Source organism: Asparagus officinalis, chromosome 7 (genome assembly GCF_001876935.1).
Source record: "Asparagus officinalis chromosome 7, Aspof.V1, whole genome shotgun sequence".
NCBI lineage: Eukaryota > Viridiplantae > Streptophyta > Magnoliopsida > Asparagales > Asparagaceae > Asparagus > Asparagus officinalis.
The window spans coordinates 14,142,884-14,159,204 of record NC_033800.1 but is presented as its reverse complement, the minus strand read 5'-3'; the positions used below and the strand labels follow the sequence as shown (position 1 = coordinate 14,159,204).

At 34.5% G+C, this 16,321-nt stretch overlaps 1 protein-coding gene across 4 annotated transcripts in view; it reads right to left on the bottom strand.

Moving 5' to 3' along the window:
• LOC109850836 (nardilysin-like) overlaps positions 1 to 16,321 on the bottom strand; it is a 35,141-nt gene that overhangs the window by 11,990 nt on the left and 6,830 nt on the right. For 2 of the 4 annotated variants that reach the window (XM_020420902.1, XM_020420899.1), the window contains exons 3-12: positions 13,954 to 14,029; positions 11,528 to 11,574; positions 10,610 to 10,722; positions 10,228 to 10,301; positions 10,022 to 10,117; positions 9,822 to 9,941; positions 9,412 to 9,645; positions 7,770 to 7,918; positions 2,123 to 2,279; positions 1,705 to 1,860 (exon numbers count right to left, since the gene is read on the bottom strand). In XM_020420902.1, coding sequence (XP_020276491.1) covers positions 1,705 to 1,860; positions 2,123 to 2,279; positions 7,770 to 7,918; positions 9,412 to 9,645; positions 9,822 to 9,941; positions 10,022 to 10,117; positions 10,228 to 10,301; positions 10,610 to 10,722; positions 11,528 to 11,574; positions 13,954 to 14,029 — 1,222 coding nt within the window. Of the gene's footprint in view, positions 1 to 1,704; positions 1,861 to 2,122; positions 2,280 to 7,769; positions 7,919 to 9,411; positions 9,646 to 9,821; positions 9,942 to 10,021; positions 10,118 to 10,227; positions 10,302 to 10,609; positions 10,723 to 11,527; positions 11,575 to 12,252; positions 12,344 to 13,953; positions 14,030 to 16,321 lie in introns of those variants that run through there. The other 2 variants (XM_020420900.1, XM_020420901.1) reach the window with 2 other exon arrangements.

The following is a 16,321-nucleotide window of genomic DNA, read 5'->3' as shown; positions in this document are numbered from 1 at the left end:
AGATACTTCCACTTCACGTTGCAAGTTAAGGCTTATAATTGAAAGTATGCATCACTGAAAGTGATCTACAGCATAAAATATCTCAAAACATATATTCTTGCGATTGCTTGATGCAGCGGCACAAGATAATAGCTAAACTAATTTATGCTTTATATATAGTGTTGTAGATCACATCCAACGATGTAGACTTGAATTCGGTAGCTTATTTTGCCATTTGCGGTGGAATAATTCACATGCATTCAGAATACCTCTGGAAGACGCCGGGTCCACTTCAATGCACTACTTCTTCCTATCTTTATCTTCTTATTATGCAATAACCATATGACAAGCAAGCAATTTAAACTTTAAGAACACTTGTTACAGCTGAGCAGTTGGATGGCATGAAAAAGCAAGGAGCATCAAGTAAGAAGTTATATTCATTGGACCATAACTAAAGGGTATAAAACCTACTGTACATGCAGCATGGTTGTTGGAACATATGTCACCTTTTTTACTGGTGGGCACGATGCAGTAGTCAGTTGTCACATTATAAGATCAATTAACAGCTTAGGGCCCATTGAGAGATTCTGCCTGCAAATTGTGAATGGCAACGACTTACAAATTTCAAGCATCTTAATAGAATAATTTACTAACTTCTTTCGGACCAACAGTCTAAAATTGAATCGTACATCACCATAGGACATCTAGAGTCTGCACCACGGACTACTCTATCCTTCTACACACAAATGTGACAACTGCGAGCCCATATGCAAGAAGGTACTTCCAGCAAACATATGATGGCAGTATCTCTTAAAAGTATGAATCGGGAAGCAAACAGGCTCTTCTCCAACACTTTCATTAAAATCTTGAAAGTGAAATACGTAAAGATATTCATAGACTCAATTAAAATCTTCAAACTGAATTCCTAAAGATATTAGTCTGAGATAAATTAAACATTAGCCTTCAACATGCCATCAACAGTATGATGATACAATAGCGCATTTCTAGGCTATATTCTACGCAAGCACGCAATCATGTGCGTGCACACACATGTATATTGGAAATAACGGATAAGATGTGGCAGCTCAATATGTTAAATGAGCTACCAAGAGTTGGACATATGAGGAGGCCCACCCTACTAATCACATCACATCAACAAACACAGATGTAAAGGAAATAATGGATGGGATGTGGCGGCTCATTTTGGTAAATGAGCTCCCAAGAGACTGACATCTAATGAGGCCCACCCTCCTAATCACATCGCATGGGTGGGTCTCACCACCGATATCTTGGTAGCACATTACACAAAACGAGCCACCACAGCGTGACACGCATGCATGCTCGCTTGCACACACTGCAGACATAGAAACTTTTAGGTAACCAGGATTGAAGGTCATATACCAGCTGAACATATGTACATACTCTTGTTTAATGTAACACAAATCGATCAACCTCATCAAAGGATTTTTGACGTGGTACAGTAAACATTTTGCCCTGAAAAATGTTGTTCTTCCTCCTCGATCATGATTTGGAATGCAAATTTACCACCCTCATGTTACCTATTGCCTACATAGTTAATTATAATGCACAAGGTCCACTACAGCTCATAGTTAACTATAATGCACAAGATCCAGTATGGGAATCATTAACCTAAAGGACTGACTTAGATATGATGTAGATAAATCATTCAGCACCATATCACTATACAGAAAAGCCAAGAATTACCTTGTGATTTCTTGTCAAAAGACTTCGACAGTATGTCAATCCTCATATGATCCGGTGTGAAAAAGCTGAGAACTGATTCAATCAATTTTGGATCCCATTGCTCAAATGCATATTCTCCATATATGATGTGATCTTCTGAATAGAAAAGCAAATTCTCTGCGACATAAATTCTCAAATCAGTTACACTTAGCATGGAACCTCATTACCACTATCAGTTTAACCATTTTGTGCCAAAAAAATTCGAGCAGGGTTCTTAATTGCAGATATGCTTGCAAACCTAGATGGAACCATAGCGCATGACTGCACATTATGTTAGTGATATCTAAACTAGTGAACAAAAAGAAAATATTATAACCACAAGAGTCTCGGAAAGCAGTCTTAGAGTGCAAATGTATTAAAGTAATATATAGCAAGGAACCTGAAAGTTCAGCTACATAATCATCTTGGGGCTGCTCCTCGGCAAACCTGAACTCCATATTCCCAATATCTTGAAGTTCCTTAAATATCCACTCTTGCGGAGCAGATTGCCGCAGTAATTTAATATACTGATATACCACACTGATAACCTCAGGAATCTGGTGAAAAGATACCGATTAAAAAGTAGTGGATGGAAATAAGCAGAACCATGTTCATAAACAAAAACAAATACCAAAGAAGATGCAAGAAAAAAGGTATTCCCCTTACAGGCAAGGATATTTCAATAATTTCATTTATTTTGATTTAGCATATAGCCAAGCTCCTGTTATTCATTTTTTATTCCAGGTTACAGTTTATCATAAATGACACAAATTTTTCTGTATCCCTGAAGCCTTCTTTCTCAATTAGAATTATGCTCTATAGCCAAACACATTTAAATAGGGGGAAGATGACTACAATGATACTCATTTGTAGCTAAATGGTTCCAGGTTATAATACTGTGATCATCATGTTATGAATGACTATGAAGCAGTTTACCAACAATATTATGGTACCTTTAAATATTTTCCCCCCCTCACCACGCTTCTAATCAACTAGATGTGTCTTGCTCTTGGCAATATCTACTACTGTCCACATCAGACACACATGTTAAATCCTAAGACACACATGTTAAATCCTAGTAGTCAATCTATCAAGGTATTTAACTATTATAGCTTCATGCTTTCAGTTATAAAGATTATATAACAATGCTAACTATATAACAACCTATACAAGTGAATACTTTCTGAGCTTCCTTTTCATAATGTAAGTACTCCTCCCTTGTTGAAGATCTAATAGAAGGGCATATGACCTGCTGTTTATCTTTGTCAACTACTTGCTGCCTTTCAGTTTATCCTTCTAGGGTATCATAAATAGAAGAACTGAAACTACCAGTCCCTCCATCAACTTAATCTTATACCTGACATAGGTCTGAAATTGCACGAGTACCCAATGAGCGCATTTTATCAAAATACCCATAAGACCATGCAGTAAAAAAAATGGCATGCAGACATGAATAGAGATAGAAAAGCCAACTGAAACATGTAAATGGAACTAATCACGATTATGGGGTTTTAACCTTTGATAAACAATGCTTACTGACGAATGACAGTAAACCCTCAGCCCCCTAAAAATCTAAACACCCAAAAGTGAATATGAGGATGACATGAGACTGCAAGGGGTCATATGAAAGAACAAGCCATAAGTGAAACATAATACGAAAGAATTCTAAGAAGAAAAAAAGATCTTGCAGAAAAAGCCAATTACACTTGAATATACAAATGAGAACAAGAACCAAGAAAGAAAGAAGACAAAAGGATCGTTAATGCTTCCTATGATTTATGAAACTCAGAAACATAGAAGTCTCGAATGAGATGGCTGTGTCATTATTCACATATGCACTTAGATTCCAACAATGGATGAAGAATATGACCATGGCCCAACAATGTGTACTTTACAATTCTGGAGTAAGTTCCTCCAAAGTCACTAGCAACGTACACCTGACAATAGTGATTAAGGTGATCTTAAGTCGAAGCTTTTTAGTTTAATAGCTTTCTCCTTGGTCATCTAAGTTTTAACTCTCAGATGTGGAAGATGCTGATGAGATGGAGAACACCTAACAAAAAAAAGAAGAAGAAAAAACTTAATGCGATAAGAATAGTCCTACTACCACAACAACAATCCGCAACATGCTATCCAATTCAAATAAACTGTTTGTGTTATATCAAACAAGAACAGCCACAAGGAATAACATCATAATTATACTATATAAATGATACTAGAACAATGAAAGTCAAGTTATGCATAACCATGCTGACGAAAGTGTAATCTCAATCGCTGACAACCTATTTTGCATGGACATGGATACGAGTATCGTATGTATGCGCGGGTACGGCTATGCAACACGCCAATTAGTAAAAGGTAGGGCACAGGGACGCATCAATATACATTTATTGGAATTAATAATTTACATAAGATTGATAATATTTTTTCATTCACATGTTATGAGAATTAAAATTCCCACGAGATTTTTATGTTTCTTATATTATGTAGATTATAAATTGGAAAATCAATCATTTTTGAACAAGATACCCAAACGACTTTTAAAATCATAGTTTTGAACTAAGTACGGATTGAAATGAAGCTGTCCAACAAGTTTCAAGAAGTGAACATGAAGTGTAGGATAAACGTCAAAAAGGTGTAATACGAGTGTTTGAAATTAAAGTGCACATTTGAATACACGTATGCATATAATCAAGGAATGTCCAAGAAGTATCGGTGTTCGATACGGGTATGGTACATAATAAAAGTGTCAATGAGTGTATGGGGAGTGTCAGTGTCTAGTACATGTCGGGTATGGGTATGACTTCATGATTGAAGTACGCACGTAACATAGTGAGCTTGGCAAGTGTGAGAGGCACATGCAAGAACAAAATAGTCTACATCTAGAGGCACATGCAGATGGGTGTTAAGATATCGTTATATGCTAATCTACATAGCAGCATTTTTATCCGTTCATAATGCTCCGCATGCGAGCAGGGCAGTTCCTGATGCACAATGACTTGATAGGGGCATATTTTGGCATTTCATCCCCTCGTGTGCACCTGAAAACACCCCGGTCACGGGTGAGGCGCTAAGAGAGGATGTGTAATCAATGTAACATGGACAAGTTATATCCACACATATCAGATACAATGACACAAGTGGAAGACATTATATCCTCTCCATGAACACATGCTGCACACTTCTCAAATGTGTCCTCAATTATATAATACACTTTATAATTTAAGACACTCATTGGACACTTCTTAACAAATGTTCTGCCTATCTGGTACGCTTTTTTGTTCAACTCATATTTATGTATATGGAAGAATGTCTTTAATGAAAAAGGACTGCAAAGATAGCTACTTCCTTAAAATAATGATAAATTTAGATATGTTTCGAAGTAAGAGCTACATTGAGCTTATCTTGGAAAGTTAAAAGAGCCTAGGTTTATTCTTTTTGCAAAGACAAAAAATTGTTGTACACTATTTAACATATATTTAACTATTATCTGTCATTATATTATTAAATATGTGTGCCTAGTCTTCTGGATGACTGACATGATTGTCTGTCTACATGTGCACCCCTTTGGTTATTTATTCATATCATAGTATATCGTCAACTGTCTCCCCACATTTCAAGGAAATAAAATGCCACAGCTTCATGTTCGATGCATCTTAGCAATAATATATGTAAAAATTATTTATCTAACCATTCAGGACTGACTCGGTGATAAAGCAAGATGTTAGGTTATGGAGGTCGCAGTAGAAACCAAGTCATGAGTTTTGTTCAAAATAATAATAGTAGTACTAATACTAATAATGATGATGATAACAATGATAACATGACAATCCTATGCTCCATCTAGATTCCTGGTTGCATGAACTTTAGAGTGCATGAGAACCAAATGTTGGTTGACTCACCTAAACATGGAGTTCCAAGTTCTTAGGCAAGATTCTCCCCTTCATAGTTTTTTTAACCCATGAAGTAGACACCAGTCCTCTTAGGAGTAGAGTCAAAATGACTGCCAATTGTAATTTGTAAAACTGTGGTTAGTCATTTATTGAAGCTTCCTCTTTACGCTTTCAAAGCTGACCCATTTCCATGAGAAAAAAAGCTGACCCATTTCCATGAGAAAAACACAATTTATGATTCAGATGTTGTATCTAGAAACATATAGTGTCAGTGACAATGACAATTAGCATTTATGCTTGTGGGACTGGGGGAGTTGGCCATGTCAAGCTTGAAAGCATGTCTTTCCCTGTATCAATTCCACTTACATTTACAGATGCAGAAAAACAGTATCATTATTCACCATCATCTGTCAATTTCAAATACGACGTGCAACATTGTTTTAGATATCCCTCCCGTGACCAATATATCGCTCAATATATCCTTGATAAGGCTTGCTGCAAAATATATGATCTCAATGTATTTACCATTTTTGGCAATTTTTGGGCCATGTATCATGATTTCTCTAACATATCAGGTGATATTTCAACCTCAGAAAAATTGGCCAAAATATTGCAATGTCTATTTGGACTTTTATTTGTTTTAAAAGACTGGTTTTGATCTATGGTTCAATTGAGGTCTAAACCCAAACAAATGTCTGCTTATGTAAATAAGCAAAAACAAAAGTTTCAATTGAGACCAAATTCTTTTGCAAAGCATACTCTTTCTCATAGCTCCATTTTTTAGCATCAGTGCAATCTTTTTTAAACTGTGGATCAAGTATGAAATCTGAGTATATTATATATATAATAATATATATATTATATATATGTATATATATATATATAATATATATATATATGCATATATATATATATATACTAGTATATATATGATGCAAACTTGTGTTCATAAGTGAGATAGCAAAAAGTGCCACCAAACTTTTTACATTGATGTTGACCCTACTGGATCATGAAAGATATTGAAGAGGTTTTTGTATATATATAAATGAGTTAGCTAAAAGTTTGTAAGACATCCATCTTAATGAGTTGAATAAGAATCAACTCTATATATATATATACTATATATATATATAATATATATTATAATATATTGTACTATATATATTATAATATATTATATAATATATATTATGAGAAATTTGGGGGATATGCTTTGGATACCATAGCACAAATTTTGGTGCTTCGGATAGTGATGTTGTCACATCACCCATCCAGCTATGTACATGGTGATGTGTGGTCTCACATTTGAATGAGTGGAGGAGAGATGTGAACACCTCACTACTAACCACACTTTTTGTGTTATGGCGTACAAGAATACCCATCTCTCTCTCGTCTCTCTTCTCTCTCTATAATATACTATACTACTTATATTATATATATATATATATAATATAATGTAATTAATACTATAATCATATAATAACGCGCGTATCCATATTACAGGCCATATTTATTAGATATTCTGGCTCGATATATCCCTAATATCTGCACTCCAATATGGACTTTTTCCTTCCGACATTTAGAACATCGTGTACAAATATAACCTACGTTAGCTGGGTGCTTCTAATTTGAAGTTGTATCCGTACCGGACATGTACCCATACCCAAACTGCTTGGACACTCCCTACATATATGCATACATTTATTCAGGCATGTACCCAATTATACAATCCATGTTCAATTGCCCTGCATTTTCTAGATACATATCCTACACTTAACATCAGCTTCTTAAAAGTTGTTCCGACATAAGCCGGGTTCCGAATCATGACTTTCAAGGGTTGTTTGGATGTCTAGTTCGGAAACTAGTGATTTTCCAATTTATATTCACATAATAAAAGAACCATAAAATGTTATAGGAAATTTATTTCTCATTCTCATTCCCATATAAATTATTAATTCCAATATACAATATATGTGTATATAAATATTTATATAGTCACATCCTCGTACCCTACCTTTTACAAATTTACCGTGTCTCATACCCGTACACATACCAATATCCGTATGTGTACCCATACCCATGCAACATAGAATATAACAAATCAAAAAACAAAATACTGATAGTATTTTATATAGAAAGAAAATAATAGTGTACCTTTCCTAGTCCTGAATCTGTCAGGTGTATAGTCATCACGAAGACATACGCAAAAGACGAGCGGCACATTCCATCATCGCCAACACCAGCAGCCAATGAAGATGCCCATCCTTTGGCTTTTAAATAAGAAAGCAGGCTTCCCCTTCCCTCTGAAAGTTTGATCCTTGTTGATTAGTTTGATTGATATTCATTAATATACACAAATTATGTTTGTATTCGATTAGTAGTGTACCATTCATATTTCAACATTTGTTCACATCCATAATAGAAAAACAAGAACCTAACAAGACTACACCATAAGACGTCAGTGCACAAAGAATATGCTTCAGGAAAAAATGAAGATGAGAAATGTATCTTCCAGATGACAGAGTAAGAGATCAGAGCAAGCATGACTAACAGCAAGCATGACTAACTGTATAATATGTCATACAGAATACTAGATTGTCTTACCCGTGCAAAAGCACATGAATAAAAGTAAAAATTAATATAAGATTTCAAATGTTTAAATAATTGCCATTTGTAAAAGCACATGGAATATAATATTTTTTTTTGTTACACGTTTAATACTTTAATAGAATTTGCCTAACCATATCCTTCTAACATTTACTATTTAATAATTTTCTGTTACAGTCCATTTCAAATAGCATGTCTTCAATATGCCATCAAAAACATTGTTGTTTATTTGAAAAATATTCCTCCTTTATTGTAGTATCCTTTAAACATAGGGATCTTTCAGTGATTTATGGGCAAGAGTCAAGACATTGTATACACCACTTCTCAGGGTTTTGGAGTTATATATAGTAGATATAAAGATGTACCTCGCAACAACGTTCATATCTGAGTAATAAACAGAGTGATTGATAGGACAGAATAGAGAACTCTAAATAGTTATAAATCATAATACTTGATAGAAGATATACCAAAAGCAATGAATTACAAAACCTATTGAAGGCACATTGATATGATAAAATAACATGATAAGAGAGAAAACAGCTGGTCTTACCCTTACCATCTTCTACCAAACAAGATATTTGTTCAACAAAAAGTTTTTCAAGATGACTAATACAGAATACATTAACAGTGATAGTATCAGATAAGTAAAGAAATTACAGATGCTAGTCTCTCAAATATCAAATACTCTTTCATGCTCTCAATTATAAGGACTCTAACGAGATATAAAATGTAATAGAAGGAAAGTATATTTGGTATTTACATTGCCAAAAACACTTGTGGGAGGTGTCACAAATATGCAAGTGCAATTGCCGCGCTTGTGATAATCAAGATAAGTCCTTGCGCAAGGGGAAGAGAATATCTTATGACAAGTTACAAAAGAAAAGTTAATAAAACAAGGCCTTTTCATCTGTCAAACTCCTTAAAAACCCTAATTCTAACACTTCTATCAAGAGTTTATGCCTATATATTGAAGCCTTGAACACTGCAAGGCTTATCAAGCAAATATATTTAAAATTGAAAATAACATAAAAATTCTAGCTTTCAGTTAGACAGAGACACAAAGGCGAAAAAATATATCAAAGCTTCTGAAAATAGGATTAAGTAGAGGAACAATTTCTAATCCACTAAAAATTATAAATCAAATGTGTTTGTATATTTAAATGTATATAAATAATAAAGACTTCCATACCATGTCCCATGAGATGTGATATGTAATCTTCGGGCTTCTTCAGATACTCTTTATGAAGACAAGGTAATGACCATGATAATTCTAGGATATGAACATCTTTAACAGCTTCTAATCTGTAAAATTTACCAGGCTTCCAAACAGGCATGTCATTCCTAGAGCTCATCTTTGATTGATGACCTTTTCTGACATCACTGAAAAGTTCTGTTACCCACTCCTCCAAAATGTCAAGGGACTCTGCAATAGTGAAGGATGACATATAAAATACCCCCCCAAAAAAATAAGTGCAGTAGATACTGCAAGTTAATCTTCTTTTGAATCAAAGGCAATTCTCATTACCAAAGATAGTTACCATACTAAGATAATAAGAAGATTGTTGATGCAGTACGAATATCATATTCATATCAACTCACCTCCACCGATTACAGCAAGTTTCATCATTCCCCCATGATAATTTTCTCTGTACAATTTCAATATTTCTTCTCGCAAATTTATACCATTTTCCATCGCATCAACCAGACTTTTCTTATTTCCTGTGAGTTGGATAAAGAATTAGAAATACAGATTTGGTTTAACAGCAGTAGACAAACACATGATTGGCAGTGAAACTTACCCCAGCAGAATCTATTAAATGGGTGACTGGGGATAGATGTATGGCATTGGACCTGTTGAAGTCGGCAGCTGTCACTTTGCAGAACTTGATTAAATTCTACAATTTGTTAACATAGAGAGGTAGATTTAGCATGTAATAATATCACTAATAAGATAGAAACAAATTATAACATAAAATATAAATAATATCCAAATTAAGGTGCATACCTGAATCCACTGCTAATACCTCACGCTCCATAGCTTCAGCCTTAACTAATGGTGAAACAAAGAACCGAGAAAACCTAAGGAAAATGGAACAAGTTAAAGAAAAAAGAAAAAGAGAAGTAACATGTGTGATTCCCGATAATATTCAGGGCATGAACTTTAGAAATATGAACAAACTACAAAAGAACAAAGAAAATAGATGCAAAAGAATCTGTCCCATCTACCTATATATCTACCTATCTACTGACTGATGTATATCTATATTAGTATTTGTGTGCATCCACGTGTGTGTACTGCCAATTAAAATTGTTTGAATCAATTATCAACAAACAATAAAAAAAGTCTGCTGCAATAAAAAATGGACAAAGCAAATATATGCAATTACCTTTTTAGAGCTCCCTTAAGGTATTCCCTATTAACTTCGAAGTGGTAGCATGTGTGCTCAGTTTCAGTGTAGGCATTAGATGAACCCCCATGCTTTGACAAGTAACTATCATACTAGAAACAAAAGACTAAATTAGAAGACCAACGGCCAGTTGACCAAAATTGCCAGCAAGTACAGCAAAAGATAATAAGTTGCAGCAAAAATACAGGAACATATTAATAGAATGAGCCATAGATTAACAGTCTAGGACACACATAAGTCTATTAAAAAGCTGAAGTACATATAAAGCTAAACTAAACATCTCCTCTGCACAATTTTGTCTCCACATCTATTGAATTGTCATATTCCCTCTTGCAAGATGACTATCTGTTGCACTTTTACTTTTCAATTACTGACTAAAAAGAAAATAAGAAATATACTGTATTAACAAAGTGATAAGGGAGACGGAGTCCAAATCTTGGAAATGTGATAACCATGGACTAATTATAGTAATAAATACTTAAAGCCTGTGTCATTGGCATGGTAAGTGTGGTGGAGACTCAGCTTAAGAAGCTTGCTCTTCGCTAATTCCAGGGGAAGAGTTGCTAATTGCATAAATTATCAAATTGGCAGAAAGGTAAGTGATGCAGTCCTCTAGCGCTGCATCACTAAGACATTTTTGATCGATTAAGGTAGGTGGCAAACACCATTTATCAATGGATAGAAAATTCCTCTAAACATCATAGGACTGCACGTAACCAGTGAGCTGACGTCTTCCATCACAAGCATGCATTTTACCAGCAATCTCTTTTTTCCCTCTCAAAAGGGATGGTACTTAAAAGGCAAGAAAGGATGGTGCTGTGATTTATGATAATAACTCAAGAGAATATTTTCAATCAAATATAAGTCTGAATAAGCATTGAAAAGATAGAATCAAACCTCATTTTCATCTGGAAAGTCAGAACTCCCCATGAAAAGCATGTGCTCTGCAAAACAAGAATTCCAATTCAGACCATCATCAGATTAATTGTGGGATGAGATTTTTATAATTTACAAAAATTTATTTACTATGACCTCCAAGCCTTTTACATCTAAAACTAGTGACAGTGCATAACATCTTAATGAGCATTGCAGTTGATGAGCAGAAGACAATGATGAGAAAACTTCTGTTTAGAAAATCACTAAAATATTGTTTTCTTCTCTTTCTTTCTTTTTTTAACTTTTCGTGCAGACGTATAAAGGTGTGTGGGGTTTGGATAGGGGGAGCACAGAAAAGTAGCACCAGAAGAATTACGAAATTTCAGAATGAGTTACCAATAAGACAACATCAAATTCAAAATGATATAGCAACAGATCAAATACAATTAATAAGACAATAAAGAAATCTGAAATCTCGAGATTAAGAAAATAAGTATTTCTGAGGTGCACAGTGGTGATTAGCTATTACAATGTTGAGGAACCCAGTTTATGTGACTCACAATATTTATCCAAATCATATATAACAGATATTATTGCTTAATGTACTGCTAATCTTCATGGATGGCAGCTTATAACAGTCCCACAAGGAAGAATAGATGTCTGAAAACATGAACATGAAATATATGTAAATTCGGACAATCCCATATGATTAGTCTAATCTAGTAATTTTGTTAAGGTTCGAATACCTATGTTGTCAGAATCCTTGGATGATGCACACTCAGCATCCACCTCCTCCATGCTGTTTCACAGTTCTAGTTTTTAATATTGCTACTAGCACATCAGCTCGTGCATAATACACATGCTAAAAAAGAAAATAAATCAGAAAAAGGAGTTTGTATGTGAATATTTCTATTCAACATCATTTAACAAAAACTCAGAAGTTATATCTTTTAAGGGTTAATCTGCTGAAGAGAATGAAATTCGATAAATGGCTTTGTAATAATGTCATTTTAATTTTTTTTGTTTTATTTTATTTTATTTTTGTTACATTACCTGCTAATAGCTCATAGGTTATGTTGAAATTGAATAGGTGATTTAAGAGGAAATAAAATAAACAGAAAGCATTTTTTGGGGGGGCAGAGGGGGGGGGGATGAGGGATGAAGTGACATTTATTGAATAGGTGACATTTATTATTATTTTAAGTTAAATTATTAGTTTGCCCCTAACAACTCTACATGTGTCCTCCTTTTCTCTATTCCTTCTCTTACGCTCACTATTGTAATTATACATCTACTTCTCTATACTCAAGGATAGAAAGTTTTACTGTTTGTGCTACAGTAAATTACGGTAGTATGGCCAATAGCTCTTTATTCCTCCTCCGAGTATAATGGTGTAAATTTACTGTTTATACTATAGTTTTTTACTATACCATGAACAGTAAATCTAAGTATAGAACAATGGATATGATTTCTAATTTCAGACATACAATAATAAAATCAAATGCATTAAACATTAGAGGGAAGCAGGTTCAAAATGCAATGCTTAAAAAAACAGGGGTCGTGCTTTGCACGGGGTACACACTAGTTAGTATATATTTGGTAACAGCAGGAAATCATTCTTTTATGAAAGTTGACAGGATGTGTTTGTCCCATCAGGTGCAGGTATATGCCTTTAGGTAATTCTAGTTCTTTAAAAATGAAATGGTATGTCTACTCTCACAGAGATCAAATGCTTCATATTCATAATACACTACAAAGCAGCTAATATTTGACAGCTCCTTGGAATAATCGGGTGAGTTTGGAGGCATTTTAACATAAGGTCATTGCATAGAACCATTCAATTTTTGCTATATTACAATTTTCCAATTCACAATTAAGAATTGATATGCTTCATAATGCAATATGAACAGATAATATTTGGAGGCATTAACAATAGGAGATTGCACAGGAACCATTCATTTTTTTTAATTAATCATGATTTTCAATTCCGCAAAATAATGAAGCTGGCATTTATCTAATATATGATAGAAAATAAACATTAATCTCAGGTGATCAGAGCGATAATATCTTAGAAACAGTATTTAATGATAAAAAATAGAAACACTACCTGGAGTTTTTCTGACCAAATTGCAACACAAAAATAGCTAATTTAACTCAACATAAAAAATAATCCACTAAAATAAAAATATACGGGCCCTATCATCAACATAGAAAAATCCAACATAATAAAGACCAAACACCAACCGCTAACAGAAATTAAGATCATACGAACTGTTACTGTAGACAATTCTCGACACCTATATGAATAAAAAATAACCCACAGAGTTTATCAGAAGCTTAACGAACGGAGGTAAAAGAAAATAAATAAATAATACCATTTATTGATAAAAACAGAAGGGAATTATAGAACCTGCTGTATTGCCAAGAGAAAGGGAAGCAAAACAAACCTAAAAAATGGGCAAGACCCTGGGCATTAGAAGGGTCAGAGAAGCTTCCCATTCCTACACACATTGCTGCAGCAGCCTGGATGGCATCAAGTGAACAAGAATCTTATAAGAACAGTTAAAAAGAAAGAATCCAATGAGAAATGGTAAACTTCTAAAAGGAAGAAATTAGATAAGGGAGAATCAGCAGGTTATTCAATAAATCTAGCTGAAACACAGCAGAAGTACAAAAAGCACACCCAATATGCTTATCTCAACATCAACTATCTATTAGATTTCCATCATCGCATAATAGAGAACCTTGTATTCACCCCTAAATTTCCTATGATAACTAGATAAATCCATGTAATACTAGAATAATCATCAACAAATATGATAAAATATTGATGTCCGCTATTAGACTGATGCGGAAGCAATAGCCGTTGTTATTTTGAGAGAAATCAATTGTGTGAAGATCGGGCAATCCAAGAAAAGAGGGCGACTTTCAGCCAGATTGTGATGTGCAACTTCAGCGGAGCATACTTTTTATTCCCTTAATAGAATCACTATTATAATATGTTTTTGGAAGGAAAACTCTGGAAGTTCTCTACACCATGAACCAAGTTGTCATTCCAACCGAGTTTCGGGACCAAAGGAATTTGACCTTCACAACAGCCTTGACCGCGAGTATTCTCAGGTTTTTCTTCACGGATTCCAAAATGAGTATGTTTTTCTCCTTGGTTGTGCAGACAAAGCTGATTTCTCTTCTATTTCTTTTTGAGAAAAGTTTGAGAAATATTACATAGCAAGTGATATGTATCTGACAGGCTGACAGCGACATTTACATCCAAGAGAAATTTTTTGATCTTTGCCATCTCATTCTCCTTAAGAAAATAAATATCTCCAGCTGAGCTTGTTACCTCTGCATCTTCTTCAGACCACGTGGCGGAAAAATCTCCCAAAACTCATTAAGGAGCTTGTTGAACTATGCATAATACTCATCCAAATTCTTATTTACCAACTGACATCTCGCAAACTCTTGTGAAAATGAGTAGGCTCGTGCCAAGATACTCTTCCTATCAAAAATCTTTCTGGTCAAGTATTCCGAAACAACACGAGTAAATCTGTTACTGGTGACCATAACTTGGCTCCTATCGCAACTTTGCAACCAAAGACAAATGTTGAGCATCACCTACCTCACTCTTAAATCAATCAAAACTTCTAGCAATGGCGTACCACCCTTTAGATAACCAAACAAATTACTCAAAAACAAAAAGACCCCAATGCGAACTTTGAACTAGTTTCAACAAAAAAAAAAACAACCATGTAAACAATATCAAAATCCAACACCATGTCCAAACAGTAAAATAAAGGGAAAATTCCAACACCAAAATAAAAACAAACACCAACCAAAAGGACGAGCGAGGCATTAACACCAAAATAAAAGTGGATGGTGATGTTTTGAATATAAAGGAGGTGTTACTGCCTATACAATTATAAGCTTTCAAGCCAGATTTAAAAGGATGTTAATGTCGACATAATATGTGTGTTAACATTGGGGTTTAAAAGACATGTTAATGCGTACATAACGGGCCGCATAAAATAATTCTTAAGGTGGCCAGATGGCAAGCAGCAGCGAGGGCAGCCTATGGGATGGCAGCCACAATTGGGGTGGCAAAGGGGCAATGACTAGTAGGTTAAGAATTTAGGGATTTATGGAATAGGCTACTAAATTTTATTTAGAGAATCATGGATCTAACACCATGTTAAACAATCAACTAACTACTCTTTCTCATTAACTGAAAGGGGATACAGCTGCATACATCCTTTTATATAGAGATAGAAGATGAGAAAGTATCATATGAAGAACATAGTAACAAAGAAACATTTTCAGAAATTGAAGAACAGAGGCCAAAATATTACAAGGGTCAACATCTCCACACAAAAGAAATCAACTAAGAAACAATAGCTTCTACTCATTACAACATGCATTTCATCAACTAACAACTTCAATATTAGCTCACAAAAACAATGGGAAAGAGAAAATCTAAGTATATATCTCAGGTGGAACCAAATCTAGCCAATATCTACATATGTAACAATAATCTCAGATCAATGGAATTAAAAGATCAATCACCATACTATGAAGCTATACACATATTCAAGAAATTTGCTACATTATCCTCAAGAATTCCAACAGACCCGTTCAAGAAACAGATCTAGCTTTTTTTTAACAAAGAAAATTAAGAACTAATCAAGCAAAGTAACTAGCTAAAAGAAATGGAGATATTAATGGGGACTGAGGGTGCATGATGGATGGGGGTGGAGAGCGGTGGAGGACTACTAGGCATCTGATGGTGGAGTGTTAGCTTCGGGAGTCTCTCTGGTGGGT